General features: G+C 39.1%; 1 protein-coding gene across 1 annotated transcript in view; it reads left to right on the plus strand.

Annotated features, from left to right (window-relative positions):
* Nucleotides 1-21,557, plus strand: part of RORA (RAR-related orphan receptor A) — a 217,196-nt gene that overhangs the window by 53,161 nt on the left and 142,478 nt on the right. The window contains exon 2 of the mRNA XM_014944530.1: nt 10,816-10,980. Within this exon, the coding sequence (XP_014800016.1) occupies nt 10,920-10,980 (61 nt within the window). The 5' untranslated portion in view covers nt 10,816-10,919. The remainder of the gene's footprint in view (nt 1-10,815; nt 10,981-21,557) is intronic.

Consider the following 21,557-nt stretch of genomic DNA (forward strand, 5'->3'; position numbering starts at 1 on the left):
ACCTCATGGACGCAGCAGTCTCTTCCAACAATTAAACAGTCAACAGCATGTGGCCACACAGTGATTGGATTGCAGACTGAGGTTTGGGTTTGTTTCACTTGTTCTTCCAAAGCCTTAAACTCCAAAGTTGTTTAGTTCAACCTCATTCAACTGAATTTGCTCTAAATGGAAGTGGTTTGTACAGGCAGGATTGTGGTACGTGTCTATGTGCATGGATAAATCTGAAATAAATGTTAATAATGGTATATTTGTATAGATATTTGGTGAGTAGTTAGTATTTGCTAATATTTGAGAAGCTTATTTTGAAAACAAAGGCTGTGACTGGTATAAGAAAGGATTATGCCAATTTTCATAGGTATTCCTGGAAAAGACCCTTAATGTCACTGTACCTTGCTTTGCCTATCTAGACTATTACGACTTATTTTTCTGTACAGTATTTGTAGTGAGAGATGTAAAAACTGCCTTTTTAAAAATATAGTTAACCTAAATATTAGGCCTCATCAACTTTATAAGGCCAGTCTAAACGGAAAACAGTTTACAGGAAAAACTGCTTAAAAGAAAAAATCAGCAGATACGGGAAAGGTAAGTAGGTCTGTGTTTCAGTAGCTCAGTGTTCTTTACCTGTCAGTTATAACCCAGAGGGTCACAGGAAGTTCAGAAAAGACCATGAAGTTTGTGCTGGCCGGGGTTCAGCAAACTACGCTTCATTTCCAGCAGTGGCTCAGCTCCTCCACTGCTCACGTAGGCACCTCACCAACAGCCTGCGTAACTTGCTCCCACTCCTTGCTCATGCAGAATGTTTCAGTTGCTGTGGTCCCCATGGAAATGCTCACATCAAGTCACTGTGGGCATGGACCAATGGGCCCAAAAAGGGGTACGTTTCAAAAAAAAAAACAAACCTCAAAGTACCACATAAATCTGTGTCTGAAAGTTCTCCAACCCAATGCAATGGAGAGAGCACTTCCCGCATTTCGTATGGATTTATGTATCTCCAGAAGTCATACAGTGCTAAAGACAGAAAGCAGGGAGAGCAAAACTAAAGGCTTTGCCCATTATAATGCAGCTTCCCCCACCTCTGTCATGTATTCACTGAAATTAGAGATGAGGTAAGAGACAGCACTTAGCAGCAGTGCAAAACCAAACATGTATGTGAGTTTACATCTCAGTGTGGGTAATCGTTTGTGTATCTAACAACTGCATGTGAAAACTCTGGTACTACATTAGCATTCTTTTTGTGTAGTTTTCTTTACGATTTTCTGTAAAATTATGCTAAATGAAATCCAGAAAAATTGTTACCAATGTCTGTCCATCACAAATATTCCTTACACATTCATTACCTAACACTTTTTAATAGTTGTTTAGTTCACCTGTGCAAAATTATTGTGATAGACAGAGAATGGTGCAAGATCAGATCAGTTTTGTAGTGAAAGGTGGCTTAGGGAGTTTCCGTGAGAGTTCTGTCTTGAGCCACTTATGAATTCATCCCGCAAAATTATTTCCTCTCAGGAAATGCCAGCTTGCTAAAGCCGAAGCTTTTTGTGTAATCAGAGGTACCACTTTGTACAGAGAGGCGATTTCCAGGCAAGACTTCAGAGGCAGAGCCCTGACTCGTGAGTTACTGCTACGAAGCAAGATTCAGAACAGAACTGGAACGTCAGTCTTTCCTATCCCCGATGCGTGGATATGGGCTAGCTACATTCTAGTGGCTGTTTAGTTGGAGCTGGTTTGCTTAGCAGAAATAATTAATAATTCAAAACAATAGGAAACATATGCTCTAATTCTGCCTTAACAAACAGCGAGTGATCTGTTGGGGCCCTAATGGTGCAAGCTGTGAAGTATCCTTTTGTCCTTTAATTTCACCTGGGGATAAGGCTTCTTAGAACACCAGGGAGGCACCAGAAGTTGCAGGATAAGATACAGATTCTGAAAGTAGGGGTTCAGTTAGGTTAAGCCCCTGAGGATTTGGATGCTGATCTGAGATGGATCTGCAAGCCGAAACTATAAAACTTAAAAGCATGAGCTTTATCATCAGATTTCCAGTACCACCTTCTTTGATTCACACTAAGATGTTGTAAACAAGCTTTAGTATGACCTTCTTTTGTTCTCCAGCTTGAAGCATAGTCAAATTCCAGAGATGCAAAGCCAGGCAGCAGGAGGGGTCCAACTTTAGTAATGTGGCTGTGGCTTTTTTTTTTGGTTAGTTGTCCCTGTGAGCTGAAGATACAGCTTAGAGTTTATGTGCAAAGAATCCAACCTATTTTTCATTAATGCAAACTTGTAGTCATTTCTGTATTTTTCAGAGGATTGCCAGCTGTGAGAACACACCACTTCTAGCAGTCCCAAACCAATGATGTATGTCTGTAGCCATACTGGGTCTGTATATATCAAACTCATGGTATTCTGCAATGCTTTTGTAGGGGTGAGGGAATTTCTTTAAACATGACAACAAACAGGAAAAATACTCCTTGCTTGGTTTGCTCAAGTTGAAATAAAAAATTTACCTGAGCCTTGGCATGTTTAAACTGTGCAGCAAGTTGGTGCGGAGATCTATCAGCTGGCTCTGACTGATCTAACTCTAGGACCAGAAGCTGTGTATTTTCATCAGCGTGACCCTACAAACCAGCTAACTGGGTGAACTCAGAAACAAAGTCTCAGTCTGGCAGCAAGTATTCCTGTGGTGACCGAGCTTAGTATTTCCGCAGGCTTCTGTGCTTTTAAAATGTTCAGGCCAAGAGGGCACTGGAAGGGTTTTTTTCTGCAGCATGCTCCAATTGAGTCCATTCTTACATCTCTTATCAAGGCAATAGATAGGCTGATTTCAGATGGTATTGAGAATTTAAGAAGTTTAACAGGTAGAATAAGCTTGTTAACAAGTCGATGATGTACTTTGTAGTGGCTCCACCTTCTTTAAGAAAAGTGTGCCATCCTTTCAAGTGAAACTGCAGGTCTGTTTTGTCCATTTTGGAAGAAATTTTTTATCACACCTACAGGAATTGCCAGCTTCAGTCTTCTGAACATATTGCAGATTAACTGTATCAACCAATAAATTCCATAATTTGCCAGCCCTAGGGCTTCTTTTGTTTGTTTTTTAAGTATCCATTCCATGGTCCTTTTTGCTGCTTACCGCAAGTAGTGGCAGTAAAACTTACCATTTGTTTCTCACAAGGGCTAAAGACAAGCATGAAGCTATGGCTCATGGGCTGTTTTCTAGACAAGAAATGGGTCTTGACATTTTTGAAGTTTATATTCCCTATCAGGTGAGCTTTTGATCACCTTTTCTCACTTTGAAGCAAGACATATATAATGAATTAAGCTAAAATATACTATGCTACTGGATGACATGAGTGATGTGGTTGGCGTGACAGGTAATCACTCCACTGAAATGTTGAAGATGGCTTTTAAATTAATGAATCTGACATGGTATGAAGGTTGTAGCTTGTGTTTTCTGTGGAACTGTCTGATATCCTACATTCCTCCATCTTCTTTTGGCTCCCTAAAACTCTGGGGGTAGCAAAATTTGGAAATCATGTACATTGTACATCATTTATGAATTCTGTAGGGCAGCGTTCCGTGTCAGAAGCATTACAGTATAGTCTTTTTTTCTTTTTTTTAAATTTTTTTTTCAGTTTCCATCTTTAGTAACTAATTCTGATATCAGTTCTAGAAAACAGCAAGATGCAGGTGCGTGTCTACAGCTAGATGACTGTGTACTACCAGCTTTTGCAAAGTCACAGATCTGCTTTTGAGTTAGTATTTGGACAAATTTGTCAATGCAGGTTAAAAGAAACATTGTTTGAATAAAGTTTGTTATAGATTTTGCAACTAATAAAGGACAAAGAGATGGAGCAACTTCTCTTTGTGTTTGGCAAAGTGTAGCTTTTCTGGCAAAGTGTAGCTTTTCTAGTTGCTTCCCTGGAAGAAAAAACAAACCAACCAACCCGCCCCAAAACAAAACCAAAACCACCCATGGAGCATAATCCTTTCTGTTACAGAAACTTTGAGACATGCCTAAATTAACAAGCCAGTATTAGTCAAGCTGTAAAACAGATTTAAAAAAAAATCCTTGAGAAATCTGAATTGATCTCTGGATTACATTTGTTCCCACAAAGTGCACTCCTCGATAATTATTTCGACCTGAAGGAACAAACTCCTGTGATACCCATCAATACAGCTCAGTTTGCATGTCTGTGTTAGACACCCCTTGCTGGAGGCTGTCCTTGAGCTCTGTGCCAATAGAGTCCCCACAACAGAACCTTGTTTTAACTCTCGGATTATATTTAAGTCACTTTCTATTTCTGAGCTCAAATTCAAGACTGTGTAAGAGTGACGTGACGCTCCAGGTGTGCTTTCGTTAGATTGTGATAAACTGTTCCTGTGTTAATACTTTTAATGCCATCTTAATCAAATGTAAGCATTGCCAGATAGCCATTTATGGTATATTTGTGTATTTTGTGCATGTGAGGTTGCAGTTTGAGTTCTGCTTCTCCAAACTATTTTAAAACAATCGACAGTGAGATGAGCCTCAGAATTTGCACCCTGCTTGTTTTCCCTTTATTTCTAGGGAAGTGTTTGTCTGCTCAGCAAAATAGTGTTACAAAAGGATCGTTAACCTTTGCCAGCTTGAGTAGCAATGGACAAACAGTTGTTCAGTTTCTGTTTTATACAGATTTTACCTCGAAGGGTTTTTAGATTTTGGTGATCACTGCTTTCCAGAGTGAACTAAGAACACCGCTCTCTATATAATGCTCAGTGTTTATTACAAGTTTTAGCCTCTAGCTGAAGCTAAGAGCATTTATTAAATATGTATGTCTGAACTTGCAGTAAGCTTTTTGTGGGGGCTGAAGCATATTGACATCAGTGGACTCAGAAAATGAGTCCACCTGTATGACATCAAATGAGCTCCAAATGTGATCTAGTGGGTTTTTTAAAAAATGATAAAATCTCTGTGTTCAAGCTAAGCAGTTTTTTTTATTATTTGAACTGAGCCAATTTATCTTTAATTGAGGTAAAACAGGATATAACTTTTAAAATCCCCATTCCAGTGCAAAAGAATTGAGCTAAGCAAAGGCACAAGAATTAGTTAAAAAATTAAATTTCATTTTTCATGACTGTGTTGCCACAGTGGATAAGGTTTGAAAGGGTAGGGAGTAGCGCTCAATTCACTGAAGTGTGACAATTCTTCCATGTCAGTGATTTCAAGCCTAAAGGGGATGACATCCCGTAAGCACATTCATCCATTTGTGTTTATTAAATTAAAGCCTACGTGAATTTGCAACAACAGACTGTTCATTAACAGGAAGAGAGACTATTGCTTTCCTCTTGGGACTGTTTTGGCTTTGATCCATTGATCCAGTCTTGCATTGACATAAATATTAGGGTTTTGTTTGTATTTGCTTTGTTTTCTTCCTGTGAAAGTTGATACTATAAGCAGCAGAAAATGATTTTGTGCTGGTCAGGGTCATATTTACTGTATACCATAACTAGAAAAATTAGTTATAAAGTATAGTGAAATAAATAGCACACAGTGCACTATCCTGAAGGGGAAAAAAACCAACCCTGATGTCTTTTCTCAGATATCTCTGCTAGAATTGTGCAATATTTTGCTTGTTACACAGGTGCTGGGGGAAGGGAAAAAGAAATAAACACTAACAAGGCAATCTTATGTGATGTATCGTTTAACACACATGTTTCAATAGCACTCAGATTCCAGGCAAAAGCAGTATCTTTATTGTGCAGCACCCTGAACAGAGACATGAAAATAACAGCTGTACCTCAAAGTGTGTATTATGATCCTAAATGTCGGACAAAGGGAGAGAGTAAATCTAAGTTGCATTTTTTTTTTCAAAGCTCACCAGTTACCTTCTTCCTCTTTTAACAGTAATGCATATTTCAAATAATTGGGGAAATACCTGTGTTATCAAGTCATTATCTGTCTCTATACAAGAGGGCAGGGGATGGCAGGAAAAGGGTTACGGTCTTTCTGACCGGTTGATGAAGTTCCTGAGAAAGGGTGGAAAAGAGAAAGCATTCAGATGTTTTTGTTAGAAGCTACAAGCTTCTACAGCACAGGATGGTAGGTATAGGGGGTCCCTGGGACTGGATGCTTTAGTTCAGCAGAAAATACCATACAGGTGGAAGTTGAGGGTATAATTTGAGGGATACAGAAAGGATTGTTCTAGTTCTCCAGGATGAAAAAATTAAGTGTAGGAGAGAGGGCAAAGATTGGTTTTGGTGTATAAATTTTATAGTGACAATAAAACAAAGAATCCAAAGAAGAGAGAGGAATGAAATGACAGAACAATCATACACCAAGGGGGGTTTTTTAGGGCGTTGGAAGCATCACCTGGAACTGGCTCACACTGAAGAGCAGGTGTGGTATTCTGCATGGGAGGGTCAGATAGAAATCAGTATTTTGCTGAGGTAAAAAATGGATACACCATGGTAATAGGCTGATTATTGAAGTTGAAGCTGCAGAGAATGAGCGTGTGGGATAATATGACAGTACAGCCAGCAATGAGTCAGAGAAGAGGGCAGAGCCAACAGAAAATAAAAGCCACATGAAAAGGAGGGTGCGTCAAGCTGTAGAAGGCATAGTTTGGTCAAGTTAATGGGGCTTCCTGGCTGTGGTTAGTATTAAAGGACCTCCTGGGTAGTTTAATGTAAATTGGAAAAAAACACCAGAAGCCCATCAACATCAGTAAACGTCTGTTAGTGCTGAAACTAGCATATCTAAAATGGGTCATAAAAAAAATTTTTAAAGACCAAGATAATAAGGCGTAACATTGAGAATTCAGTCTGGGTGAACAAAATGCTCCCAAACTGAGTATTAACCTGTCTCTTTCTAGCTCCTCTTTTTATAAGTACAGGTAAGAGTGTGTTTCCATTTTAAATGTGAAATTTTGTACCTTCTAGTTAAAACTGAAATTAAAACTGAAATTGAACTAAGATATGTGCTGGAGAAGAAGGGTTTGAGTACAGTGAGGTTTGTCAGATCATGCCTACCCGTCCTTTCTTGGTTTTGGCATGAAATTGAAGTTAAAGAATTGAAGCAGTTTGAAAAACATCGCTCTGCCATGGAAAAAAGGAAAATAAACACGGAAAATTGTATTGATCCAAGTTGCCTCTTAATTATAACTGTTATTTATGCTGCTCAAGTATAGCCATTCCCCAATGTGAAGTTGGGAGCCTGAATTCTGTAACAGCTGTAGTTTTGTAAGACAGCCTTTCGTATTATTTTTCTCAAGTTTTCTGGATTCTCCCCCCGGCCCCCCATTATGTAAGGAGGAGTCACAAACGGTGCTCGCTGCCAGGATTCAACCTCAGAGGTACACAAGGTCTGAATCACTCTCTGGAGGTCCCTGTGTCTCTTCATGGGTTGCAGAGGCAGCTCAGGTTGACTGGTGCAGGTTTGAAATGGCCAACACCCTGCAGGGATGTGGGGTGCCTGTGTCTCTCCTGCCAGCTCTGCAGAGGGCAAAGGAAACATTTTGATGTGAATACCTTGGTGAGGTGCAGGTGCCTGGGGGAGATTCTGCATATAAATCTGGGCCACATCTTTTGTATTACACGAGTGAAAGCCAATGTCTTCTGGCAGTACTGTGTTTGTGCAGCCATTTTTTCCTATCAACTCTTAGGCTAAAAGCCCAGTTAGATGAGCAGGCTCTGCAGTGAGCAAGAGGGCAGCACAGAGTCCATCCACAGATCTGCAAGCTGTTGGTTGAGGTGGAAGTTCATATGCAGAGACCTGGGGATTTCTAGGTTAAGTATTGGTTTGTAGCAGGTTATTCAGCCTAAATCTAAAAGGCAGCAAAAGCTCTGCACATAGCCATTGATGCACATTACCTTGATGATCAGCCATAGTGAAGCTTGCCTTTTTGCCTCTTAAGAAAATTACGTAAGTTAATCTATTACAAAGAAATTCTGGGATTTAATAAAAGGGAGCACCTTCAATATACAAAGGCTGTGCCCAAAATGGGAAGCTGATGGCAATTACAAGAACAAAGGGCAGGTTTCAGATTTGAAATTCTAAGGCCTTGAACTTCACCTGTCAGCGATCAGCCTTTTTCCCAGCCAGCCTTGCTGAGTGACTTGGCCTGAGTTCTGTAACACGTGTCTGGTCTCTCTGTGGGCTATGCAGGGGGAGAAGGAACTAGGTACAGAACAACTAAATCACTCTACGGAGATCTGTAGCACTTCTTTGTCTTTTAGTGTCCTCTCTTTAACCATGCCAGGCTGAGAAGTCAGGGAGCTAGGAATTCTAACTTTATTCTTTGGTATTTGTGTAAGCTCCTCTCTGGTTTAAAAAGAGGGGAGGAAAAAAAAAAAAAAAGAGAGAGGAAAAAAACCTTTTCCTTTGAGGTGGTGGTGATGTGCATCCCACGGTTATCTCATTCTCAAGGTAAACTTGGCTTTCCAATACCATTATTAGCTAATTGTTTTGAAAGTGATACATCTTTAGACATAGGCTGTATTGCCGTGTGTTAAACCCTATAGTTATTCAGGTTTTTGGCTCCTCTGTAATTTTGTTTCTTTTTTCTTAATTATAAATGCTAATGCCAGCTTAGATGATGCTTATTTACAAGCTATAGTAAGAATACCTTTCTTCATGGCTGTTTTTCTAATACAGTGAATTTGCATGATTGGCAATGACTTTATTTTTGCAATCTATACATCAAATAAAATAAGTGTGATGATTTAGCAATCATTTTTATTACTAACTCACAAAGCAGTGTCAAAAGTAAAGTATAAAAATTAGTTTCATAATAACTTCCTTAGACTTTCATAGTAAATGGAGAGTTTAGCTTATCAAAGCTAGAGTAGTTAATATTTCACTGTCCTTACTGGCTTTCTTCAAAGTGTTAAAGAGGTTGGTTTGGCTGTTAAAGGGCTTTTATTATAAAATGGGATTGTGGTTCGCATTCCAGACCTCCCCTAAAGCTTCAGAAAGGCTTGGATACGGGATTTTAGATTTAAGTGTATTCATAAAGCATGGTTTCACATAAAACGAGGGTAACTATGTGGGTTAAAGACAGAAGTGTGGATACCTCGGGTATTTAAGGACACATAACAAGGAACTCTAGTATAAATGAGTCGCTTTAGGTATTAGTGATCTCTGATGAAAGGAAAGCAGATATTTATTTTTTTATAAAGGTCAGAAAAGCTTTTTGGGATCCTGTCAACCTGGTGCCCTACAGTAGCTTTTGTTGTGACTCAGGTGTGAATGTTTATTTGCTGGGAAAGAACTGACATATTAAAATATGGAAAGGAGGAAAGAATACGCAACAGAAATACCATTTCGATTTATCGTTTTTTTCCCTTTCTTTCCAAGATGGGCTGAGGCTTTGCAGTTACCACTTAGAAACAGTAACACGCAACCTGGAAAAAATAAGGTTCGTTCTAAATGTGTTTGTGTTGGTGTTAGAGAGCTGACTGGTTTTATCCCAGTGCCTGTAGTAAGGCACACTTCTACCCAGTCAAACCATGAAAACAAAATTGATGCTGTGTCAGCATCTTGGCTGCAAATAACACTCAAAACAGATTATAGGACATGCTAGGAATACAAAATAAGGTTAGAAATAATGCTTCAGCTGTGAGTTCTTCAGGCTGTGGAAATAATAGAGCATAATTTAGTAGAAGAGGAACTAGGGAGTCAGCATACACAGGCAAAAAATGAAGGGAGCAAGAAAAATGAAGGGAAATAGAAATAGATGTAGGGGAAGTTTGGCAAGTCCTGTCAGTGGTAAATTATTATGCTGACTATATGGAAGGACCAGAAGGGATTTAAAGCAGAGCTAGAAGTGATTCTCAAATAAAGAGGGCAGTGACTGGTCTTTGTGAGAGCTGCACTAGAAGTCCTGAAGAAGATATGAAAATATACATAGAATCTGGGTATATTTGGTAGCAACTTAAATGAGCCCAGAACAGCGCAGGCAAGTGCTACAAGCTGTTTACAAACTCTCCCTCCCTTTTGTGTGTGCAGAAAAGACAGACCTGCAGCCCCTCATGAAATCATATATTCTTTTTCAGCAAAACCATAAAGATACTTTGTAATGCTAAAAAATTAACTTTGAATGCTTATTTAATTAAATTGTGCTTGGTTTTTTTTAGTTTATTTGAGATATTAAAGATACTTTCTTCAATGTGACCCCCCTCAGTAGTGTGGGAGGCTGTATGGTGAGCCAGCACAGCACTGGCTGTATTGTGTAAGTGCTGGCTTTCCAGCTGTCACAGATCTCATTTCTACATATTAAGTGAGATTTGAACGCATTGTTTCAGACAACCTCTTGTTTCAGAAAGGGGCTGTAGAAGTATGCAGCACATCCTGGCAACTGGGAGCTACTCATCATTCAGAGTGAAGCACAGTTTAGGTTTTCTGTGGCTGCCCTCTTTGTGCTCCTCTGCTCAGCCTGCAAATGTCTTCCCTTGTGAACTGAAAGCAGCAAGCTCCGTGAGGTGGATACGCACATACTTGACTTTACAGCACTTGTTGAAATGCCGTAATGAAGAATGAAGCTGAAAACACCAAGTGGAACTGAATAATGACAACTCTAGCTACTGCTTTGAAAAACTGTTACTGGAAATCTGGGTGCTTAGTGTCTTTCTTCACTATCGTTACTGAGCTTTTCTACTGTATATTTCACCACGACCAAAACAACTCTCCCAGCGTCTTTCCTCTGTTTAGGGCAATGTGGGGGCTATGAATTTTTAAGAACAGATTATTGCTTCTTATTAAAGCAAAGATAAGTTGAACGATGTTTTCAAGAAGCTTTGAAAACGAGGCTCTTTATCCAAAGCCCTACCCTTTCTTTTTTACAGGTTTCCTATGTGAGAAGCATTTAGCGCTTCAGTTCTAGTCCCACCAGTGGTGAAAATGAGAAGACAACAAATTGAAAGAAAGATGTAAACTCAGCCTTCAAACAATGCAATCTCTCAGCAACCATCATGTTAAGTTTAGAATACCTAAAACCAGCAAGAAGACTGGTGGGTGCACTGACATTTCTGAATAGGCTCAGTCTGTGAGGAACAGAGTTTTGCAATCTATTAAGCAACATGTTACAGTAGTCAAGTCTAGGTATTGCAAAGGGAGGGATTAATGTACACGCATGCACACAGGAATCTTTGATGCTTTCAAATGCTCCTCGTCATCTGAAACCCAGTCAGCAGGCATTGCCTACATATTTCACAGCAGTCGACCTATCTGGGCATTTCAGTGTGACAGTAGGAAGCCTTTTGAAATGATAGCGAGACATCTCGGTGTAGCTTGCATTCAAAGTACTAATAGCTATGGTTTGGGGTTTGTTTATGTGGGCATATATGTATGTACATACATCTACGGACACAGAGCTGAGCAAGCCAAAACTAGCTAATTCAGAATCAAATTTTGAACTTTAATGTCACAAGTAAATAATGTGGCCAAAATCTCCATAGCAGTTTGTATAACAACAATACTTTCTAGAAATAATGGCATGATAGAGGAATCGGTACATTTAGAGGTAGTAACAATGACAAAACTATAACATTGTTTTTAAAATGCAAAAAAAAATCTGATTGTGTAGCTGCTTTCTGACTTTTTCTCTTTTTTCTCTTTTTTTTTCCTTCCAAAGCAAATTTCATTAATTTTCTGTAAGCAGATAATTTTAGGTTAGAAAAAAAAATTGTTTGGATTCATCATGGAAGTGTTCAAGGCCAGGTCGGATGGGGCTTTGAGCAACCTGGTCTAGTGGGAGGTGGAACTAGTTGATCCTTAAGTTCCCTTCCAACTCTAAGCGTTCTGTGATTGCCTACTCAGCATCTATCACTAGCATGAGGAGTAGTGATCTAATTCTGTTTGTTTTTTATGTTTAGTGTTTAGTACAGAGTAAGAAATAGAGAATATATGAGCCTGAGGTAAATACTAACAAAAATATTACTGCAAAATAATTGGACTTATAAACTTACTCTTGCAGTTGTTCAAATGAAGGGTAAAGTGAAAGGTAAAGTACATTTAATTTCATCCTCGTTCTATTCTTGCTCATTAAGAAACGTTCACTCCCTTTGTTGCAGCAGTGGCGCAGAAGGTTTAAAGTATGCCTGCTCAAATTAAGTTACTTATTATTCTTTTGTACTCTTTCCTGAGCATTAAATTTATTCAAATATAAAAGAATAAGAAAATGCCCATTAGATCAGCAAGGTTTTCCCTTGTATGTAAGGCGAACATGTGTTGGTCCTTAAATGAGGTTTGACATTGATCCAAATCCATCTAGGTATTGATTAACTGACAATTCCACTACACTATTTAATTGGCATGTAGCTGGAAAATCTTTAAATGCATGCAGCAAGAGAAATCTTGCTTGATCCCCTTTTTTGATGGCTGTGATCCTGTGGTAGAGGAGTCCCTGTCAGTATCATTGCATGTAGCCCACTGGTTTCACGAGTGGGCTGTCATCTTGTGGTTCTGGAAATTCACTGTATTACCTCTGCCCCTTGAGTAAAATTGTAAGCATAAAACGTAAATTATTAAAGTGAAGTATAAGAATGTAACATATAAAATATCCAGATTTAAAGAGTGTTGAATAGAGAAGTAGGAGATAGAAATAGAAAAAGGAGAAAGTGGAACAAACAGTGTTGCTTGCAAACACAATGTGATTGGAAGTCAGGAGATGGTTTATTTCAGAGAATGAGCAACTGCAGAGCTGTGTCGAGTGAATGACTCTCCCTCTATGCGGCATAAGTAAATGAATTAATAATCAAGGGAAAGTATTTTAAAAATATGTTTCAGATGATAGCTTTAAGTGAGTTTGATCTCTTTTAGCCAGTGAAGTCTGGTCTCTAATTAGGTTTCTATTCTTACAGTGATGGATATGAAGTACTTTCTGAATCTATTTGACCTTCTCAGCCTGGGGAGCAAAATTATTTCCATACTCCTTAATTTCACAGGAGTTTTGCATTTGTTGCCACAGAGAACTCTCACAAACAGGGAAGAAAGTTTAAATGGTTGAGAGACCTGGTTAACTCTGAGCACTAGGCACGGGCTTTATTACTGCTTGTTTGCCTGTGGAGCTCCTCTCCGCCCTGCACATCTGTTTCAGTATGTGCGTTATCTCTTCGAATTGGGCTCGGTGGTTACTCGTAGGGAGCCTCTGCACTTGCATCTATCTTCTGCATTTCTTAATTTCTTTTGGAAATACTCTATTCTCTCACCTTATTAATGTTAAAACAAAAAAAGAAGGGGATTTTATTGCTAAAGGCAGCAGAATAGTGAACTTCTTGGTGGAGTACTGTGTCTTCCCCTGCGAGTGAAAGCTAAATTAGTTCTGAGGTGCTTTCACTCAGTGGAAGCGTAATGAGAGACACCAGCCACCTCTTCATTAATAACATGCCAGTCACATTGGGAGCGGCGTACAAAGCCTGCTGGGAGAGCAGTACCACCATCAGAAGCAGGTAGGAGGCAAAAAATAGGCTTAAGAGAAAGGAAACGCAGGTGAAGATCAGGGCTGAAACGTTACAGGGTGTAAAGTCGTTTCTGTCTGATGAGCAAGAGTGACTCAGCCTGGCTGAAAGGGCGCAGTCAGTGCGAACTTACAAATTGTCCCTGCTGTAACACAGCGACAGGACTGCTACTGCTCAAGAAGAGCTGGCAACAGTTTAGGACACAGCGTAATTTTACTAAATGCTTGTTTATTTTTATTACCCGTTCGTCATTTATTGTTTTATTTCCTTAATGAAACTGGGATGGTTCTGAGTTCTGCAGCCCAATTACAGAGGTTTATGTTTGTCTGTATGTGCTGTATTTGTCAAACATGAGATGCTGTAAGAACTTGAGCATGATCTCTGTGCTTATGAGATTCCATAGTTCAGCTTCCTTACTATCCTGAATTCATTCTTATGTTGAACTCTTATGGGTTAAGTTTTACATAGCAGCCAGGTAAGAGCACAGGTGGCTGGTTCCTGCACATTCTTTTTTCCACCTCTCCAAATCAGAGAAGCAGCAGAATGAAAATCTCATAGCCACCTCTGTAATATTAATATTTTGGCTTGTATGTTAAACTCCAAGCAACTGTGGACATGCCTAAGGTAACCCTGATGTCCTGTTAAACTACAGAAAAAAAAAGAAAAAAAAAAAAGGACAGGAATAGTCTTCATGTTGTGTTGGTCCTCCTAAAGCATCTACTGGCATCAGCTGGCAGGAAGTCTCATGACTAGTTAACCAAAAGTCTCACTCCTTTGCATGGGAAGCTGTCTGATTTTTGTAGTTCTCTGGATTCTAGGTTTATCTGTTTCCATAGAAAAAAAGACTACATTAGATCTTTGAAGAAAAGAGTAAGGTGGATCAGTTGTGGAGCAGTCTACAGACGCAGACTGTGCTATAGGAGATTACGTTTCACTTTTTTTTCCATGTTTCAACAGATCTATCTGAATCTGTGTCATCAATCTTCAAACTCTGTGATTGGTCCTAAAATTTTTGGATTTCTAGGTTAGTTGTCCAGTATTACATACATAGGTTGTAAAAATTGGGTAAATTCAGGAGAACTGTTCTCCAGATTCTGTGGTCCAGAAACTGAAATAAACCTCTGGTTTTGCTCAAAATCAGATGTATCAAAATGGCTGCTGTCACCTCTGTAGATGTGCATTATTTGTTACAGGGTGTATTTTTCTAAACCGTTCTTTGACTCTCTGAAGGTTTAAATACTTAAAACACAAGAAGCAGAGACCATAACTTAATGAAGTGGCTGCACCTACAGTTAGGCATGGCTGTGTCCTTCAAGAATCAGGTAGCGACAATTCTAATCCACAGAACAGCATCTTGAATGTAATTTTCTGAACTCAGAGACCGTGTCTAGTAGAGAGAGAAGAAATAGCCATGGTTTGTAACACTTTAATGTTTTCTTTTTTGGAGACATAGTCTTTGGTCAGCTGCTACAGAAATTGCAGGAATGAAGTAGGTTTATTATTATAAACAGTAGAAGCATCAGATAAAATGGCATTCATTAGATTCATTTGGCTCCTGCTGTCTGAGGAAATAAATACATGGTTCCTTGCACTGGCAAGTGCATGTACACATTACAGGCTCCATGTTGCTGTCTGCTCAGACAAACCCCCATGTAAGTCAATAGGGATTTGTCTTGGGTGTCTCCAGTATATGGGAGAAAATCCCATGAACGGGCAAGTTGCTGAGCAGCTAGTTTGTAACATAATTCTGCTTTATTTCTATTAAAAATATTCCTTAAATCACAAGCCTAATAAAATAATACCACCTTTTAGGGTGTTTTTTATTGTGCACAGTCCTTAGTCCTACTGTAGTCAAAAGAAGCTTGAGTAGTGTGAAGATTGAGGCATGTAAATAGTTGATTTATAGAAGCTCTGCCTCTTTCAGTCAGGTGTCCAAATTATGCCAGTTTCATGTTACTTTTGGTGCTGTCTGTGATACTTGATAAAATGCTTTCAAATGGTGGAAGTACTAGTATATATTTTATGATTTCTCCATTAGTTTCTAATGCCTTAAGAACAGATTAGAGACATAAATTGCATATTACAGCACAGTGCCCTCAGCTGTCACCTTAAAGTACTATCATCCATCTTAAATACATTGGAGTCTGAAGCTGGAGTTTCTCCTATGCAGAAATTCAAAGTGAGCAAAACTACAACTCAGCATTGTCTTCTGCTTGTAAATCAGAATGAGTAAATAGATCATGTTGCAGTGGTTACTAGTAAGGAGTTGATCACTAAATGCAGGCTGGAGTGTCTGTGCAGAGTTAGCGTCCTCAACACAAGCCTAATAAAAATACTGCTCAAAGTACTTAGTTGAAATCTCTGGCATTTTGGTTAAGCTCTACCATCCATATGAATCTACAGACTTTCCTGCAATAGAATCTGTTCTTCGTCCCTTCCTCCACTCCTCCCCCCCCACCCCGCTCCTAAAAAAAAGAAGAGATGGAGACATGATCTCTGCTCCTCTTTGTAGTATGAAACAATAGGAAGGTTTAAAGTTTGTGGCAGAAGTGGTAGTGCTCTGGATTGGTAGATCTTTGTCTATTTTTAAAATTGTCTTCACAGCTACTAGAATTAACTCTCCAGTCCATGATAAAGCAATATAGATAGCCATCCAAAAGCAGCCTTTCTGCCTGATTTCATGCTTTTTATCTTCAGCAGCTGTTTGTCATAGTTTTCATGGCTATTGTAATAGATTAGATTGTATATTATGGCTTTACATACAAAGAAATGAGTTCTGAAAGCTTCTTAGGACTTGATTGCATCGGTATCAGCCAGCTGCAGCTAATACTGTTAACCCCAGGTTTTAAAAATCATGAATATTTGGCCCAGAGAAGTTTTTGGATGGAGAGCTCTGGCAGATTAACTGCAGCAGTTTAACCAGAATAATTCAATATATTACCATTTCCTGCGAGCCACTCTCCAGACAAAAGTCACAAACTGAATTGGCGTTGCCTGATCCACTGGTGCTCTTTTCAGCCCAGCCTATCAAAGAAGATAGAGTCTAGTTCTCAGTTTATAATACAGTACTAAACTGAGATGTATGGCAATTTAGGAATTGGTTTATGACTAATTAGGTATCCCTGCCCAAATTTCCATGATCTTCACAGGAAGAATGGGACAGTAGCATGTGGATACACATGTCCTTTTGGAATCCACTCCTGAGACTGTCAGAGGCCTGAAAAAAAGCAGGGTTTTTGATTTAGGACTTCAAGGCCATTACTAAATTTAATCTGTAAACTGAAATGCTATTTAGTACTTCTGAGAGTGTTCATGGCATATCCATGGGATTAGCAACTGCTACAGATTTGGTGGGGGGAAAAGAGAAGGGATGCTGCCTTTTGTATTATTGTGTTAATTGCTAGAGGTAGCATCAGGCCTAACATTAGGGTAGGAGGGGAAAAGAGAAGGATGCTGCCTTTCATATTATTGTGTTAATTGCTCGAGGTAGCATCAGGCCTAACATTAGGGTAGGCTTGAGGCAAGGGCTCTTGCTAGTACCATCGATAGGAGTCCTGTGAGGATCAAAGACTGTAGCGTATTGTGGTCTTGATGTTGAAAAAGTGTTTCATCAGCATATGGGAGGCATCTGATGCATTGCTGAAGGTGAAGTTGGAAGAATTTATTAGTTCTGCAGATGAAATTGTTCAGTATCAAGAAACTTAATAGTAAAGTATTCTTCAGCCTGACTGGTAATTTTTGGTACTTTGATTATAGGGTCCCCAAGCAGGGGCAGAGAATAAATTTATAGACTTTTAAGTGTCTGTCTTTCTGAATTATTAATCATTTGGCACTAGTTAGATATCCAACAGTACAGGCATGACAAAATAACATGTTCTGTTAAGAAAACCTTGCTGAAAGATGAGTCTAGGTAACATTTTGGCTGTGTCTCAGATGTGAACACTTCACTGACAGCTTTGAAGACTTCATTGACTTAGATGGTTTATGAATACTACAATCCCTCCTCCAGTCTTCCCCCATGAAAGTCCATACTATTTCATACAGAGGAATTATGTCAGAGGAGTGTCTTTAGGGCAGTGTTAAAGATAGAAAAAAACCAAGCTGTCAGAATGGAGGAAACCTAAAGTATTTTTCCTCTTTTCCACATGATGTTTTGTGTTGTCATTTTTCTCATGTGTCTTACACAAGGAGAGCAGTGTAGAATAGTATGTGCGGTGCTGAGGGAGTCAGCATTAGGATATCCAAAGTTTCTAATGTTTAATGTTTCCTCATTAATGTATGCAATATAAATATCTGTGAGGAGACTGAACATCTAATAAAGGTGACCACAGGTTTGACTTCTGTAATCCAGTAACACGATGGGCAAGTTTCATGATTATATGTTTAAAGGAACAAAGTAATGTGTTTCTTATTATGTGTAAATCAGAGTAATACTAACAAGTTGTCTTAGTTATGTAGAAATTACAGACATGGGGAAAGGAAACGCACAACAAATTACAGTATGTCTGTGCATTCATACTTGCATTTCATCAAAGCATTGTAATGTTGATAGAAAAGAAAAACAAACAGGAAGGAGCAGGAAAAGTAGGCTTAGATTATACTTCCAGCATGACTACCTTCTGTTGTGTTTACAACACTTCAGGAAAGAACTGCGTAATACTTGCCTTTGTTTGATCTTCATCATTTTTCATCATGATCACTGATAAAATTTTTATATGGAGGGATTCTGTCATTTCATATGCTCTAGAAACATGGAAAAGCCTGTCTTTTTACCTTGGCGAAGAAAGAGACTAAATGCATCAACATATTGTGACACTGCCCACTGAGATCAAATAGAGTTAGTAGGTGCCATATTAGAGAACTTCCATCCATGCAGAATTGTTTTGAGAGCCGAATGTATGTATGAACGTACCCATATTGGCTGTTTAGTCATACTGGAAATCTACATGTTTAACACTCTAAGTCTAATATAAAGCATAAATGGTAACGATGGAGTTGTTAATGGAGCACAATGAAGAATTAAATAACTCATGGCGTTAGGCCTAGATTTACTTGTCATGATAAAATATGAACGTTTGAGAGTTTAGATACCTTTTAAAATACTGCCTTTTTCAAAGTGTAGCGTGTCACTGTCTCCGTACAGCCTGCAACAGTGGCATGCAAATGCACGCCACTCCTAGCTATTGTGCTTACCTCAGCTCATGGAGCTGGCAAAGCACAAAGGATGCTGCTATGGCATGTCAAGGTGTAAAAATGAAGCTGCTGTTAAACCAGAAGAAGTTATGTTAATTTATCTCTATTAAAATATTCGGGATGGAAAATAGGTGTCAGCATTGGAAGGATGAAAAGACAGATAGCAAAAGGAGTCATTTGGATGTTTCTGGGAAGTTGGGCCCAGGCCCAAATTTTATTTATCCAGCCAGCTTTAAGGAAGAGATGTGGCAGAAGCATCTGTTTTTCCAAAGGAAAGGTAAATATTTTGTAGGTGCCTTGTACATAAAGAGTTAGCAACGATCACAAACCAGCTGTGCCAGTTGTGCAATGTGGTAAACCTGGTTAATGGTTGCTTTTCTGCACCAAGCCAACTATCAACAAGCAGTATAAATCTGCTAGTTACAGACACCGTCTTTGTACACCTATCAGAAGACTGTCTCGAGTGCTAAAATATTATGTGGATGTAACCCTATAACATGATCTCTGTCTCAGCAACCCAGCAGTAGGAAATTGTACAGGAAGCAAGAGGGGAACCATCCAGAGCTACTGAGTGCCAGAGGACTGAGACATATAATGTACATGGGTGGGTGTATTCAGTGCTCCAGCCTTGGTTTAAAGTAGCAGGAACTTACTGCTTTTATTTCTGTTGGCATTAAGTCATAGTCAAACAGAAAGTAAAACTCCAAATAAGTCTGTGCTCCACCTTTGTGGAAAAGTTTTCCCAAAATGCCCGTTTCTAGTGAAAGACTGTGTGAATGTGGTATTTACCTGCCATCCTCTGTCGGCTTTCGGATGGCAATAGGTGTTCAGGAAACTGATTCACCTTGATGGCTCTTTTTACAGACCGTGCTATAAACAGCTTGCTTTGTTTGCAATCTCTCACTCTCGTTTACAAGGTCAGGACTGATGTTTTGGTTGTTTTCCCAGCAGTGTTCTACTGACCCATTTTGCCTTAATCCCCTGATGTCACTGAAATAAACTGGGGAGGGGGAGATTTCAGAACTCGAAACAATTTCCTCTGCTGTTGTGCTCTGCTGCAAATTAATTTGATACTATTATGTAAGCGTAATCATCTACTCTAATCACATCACAAGATTGGGAACAGACAGAAATAACAGAAGGGAACATTCTGGATAGCAAAAGGGAGTCAGTGGAATAGGCTGTTGGTCAGGACCTGAGCTGGAACACTTCTGAGATTCAGGGTTACCAATACTCACTTGTGCCAGTTGTCTCTTCTCACACACTTGAAGACATTGTAGCTGTCTAAGAGCTGGAGCCTTTTGCTCACTTCTATCTACTAACACTATTAATGAGTTTTATGTTTCTTTTTTGGGCCGAAAACTGCAATGTGCTGGATTTTGTAGTGGAAAAACACCAGCATTGTTTGATCTTGTTCTTTGTATGTTTATCAGCATTTGTATGAATTGAATATGAGATCTCACACTAACACTCTGTATCCCAGTGGTCGTCCTTCTCAGAGAGTAAACAAATTCATAAATGTGAGTAAACAGGCATATGGACCTATACTCCTGTCTCTAAAATGCCTCTTTGATTAATGTCGCTATCAGGAGCTTACTGGCAGATGTTTCATTAAATCTTTTCTGAGTGCAGTTAGATCCTTCATCTGAAATGTAACCTCCACATCTTTCATTCAAGTGGAGATCAGAGGAAAAAATAGCATTTTTCCTTGCAGTTGAGCTTGACATTTACAGGTTTTTCTTCTGCCAGTGATACTCAGCTGTGTGTAATGTTTCCCTTTTTGCAGCTAATAGCAGAACCATCCAGTGCAAATTGCTCAGGCAGCATTTGGGGAAGCTTTGTGTGTACAAAGTGCGCAGACTTGGAACCCTACTTTGGTTGTTGTCTCTTTTTGGTTTAGATGTAACAAAAGTTCATGTTGTGTAAATGCTATGCAATCTGCATTCCAGCTTGGCCTCAAAATGAATGAACACAGATGTTCTCTGCAGCATGCTTTGACCTCCTTAGCATCGTCTCGTCTGGAAAAGTAAATGGAAGAGGGGGGATTACAAAACACAACAATATGTTTGAAGGCCTGATGGAACCTGGTGTGAGCCCTTTGCTTTTGCTCCTGTTATTGGTTAGTACTGTAGCATCACATAAATTAGCCCACTGACTTATTTGATTTTTTGATCCTCGTATGCAGCCATTCCAGTCACCCCCAGCTTGTTGAAAATGAAGCCTCCGAAAACCCGTGGAGTTTCTCAGATGTTTAAGAGCAGAATCTGTTTCCAGAATTGGATTCCAAACCTTTCTACTTCTGAGCTCTTCTTTAGAGATGACTGAACACCATTTACCTTGCCAAGTCTCTGTGGCAGAGTCTAAACATTATGGAGTAATTCGATTTCATATTCCACTTCTTGCTTCGTGTGACTTTATATATTATTTTCTTAAAAAATTAGGGTTATTTAATTAGTATGGCAGATAGTGTACAGAGAAAAAGAAAGCACAGGTGCTTAGAGTTACATGAGATTTTACTGGTATTTTTAAGAGCCAAGCTGTGTATTGAAGTATAAATTGTCTGTTGGATTAAGCAGTGTAGTGTATCATGGGCTGCAAAGGTAAAAAGCTGTAAGTGTAGTTGTCTAGGATGCTGCCCAGTTTAGTGCCCAAAAAATCATTACTGCCTAATGGTGGCCTAGTTTCTTTCAGAAGTGAATTGGTGATGGAAAACCAATATCTTTTTGAAGATTTAACCATGAACTGACCTTTCAAATATCTGCTATTAAATCTGAAAATAAAGAACTTTCTGGAAGAGGCAGACCTTGGCAGGAGAAGATGACAGATGACCTTATTACTCATAGGTACACAAATGATGCAGACTTTCTTTGCATGTGCAAGAACATCACGTTTGAATGAGATGTTGAAAACAGATGTATTTGATGGACAAAGCAAAA

The sequence above is a fragment of the Calidris pugnax genome, unplaced genomic scaffold, assembly GCF_001431845.1.
Source record: "Calidris pugnax isolate Ruff unplaced genomic scaffold, ASM143184v1 scaffold70, whole genome shotgun sequence".
Lineage (NCBI taxonomy): Eukaryota > Metazoa > Chordata > Aves > Charadriiformes > Scolopacidae > Calidris > Calidris pugnax.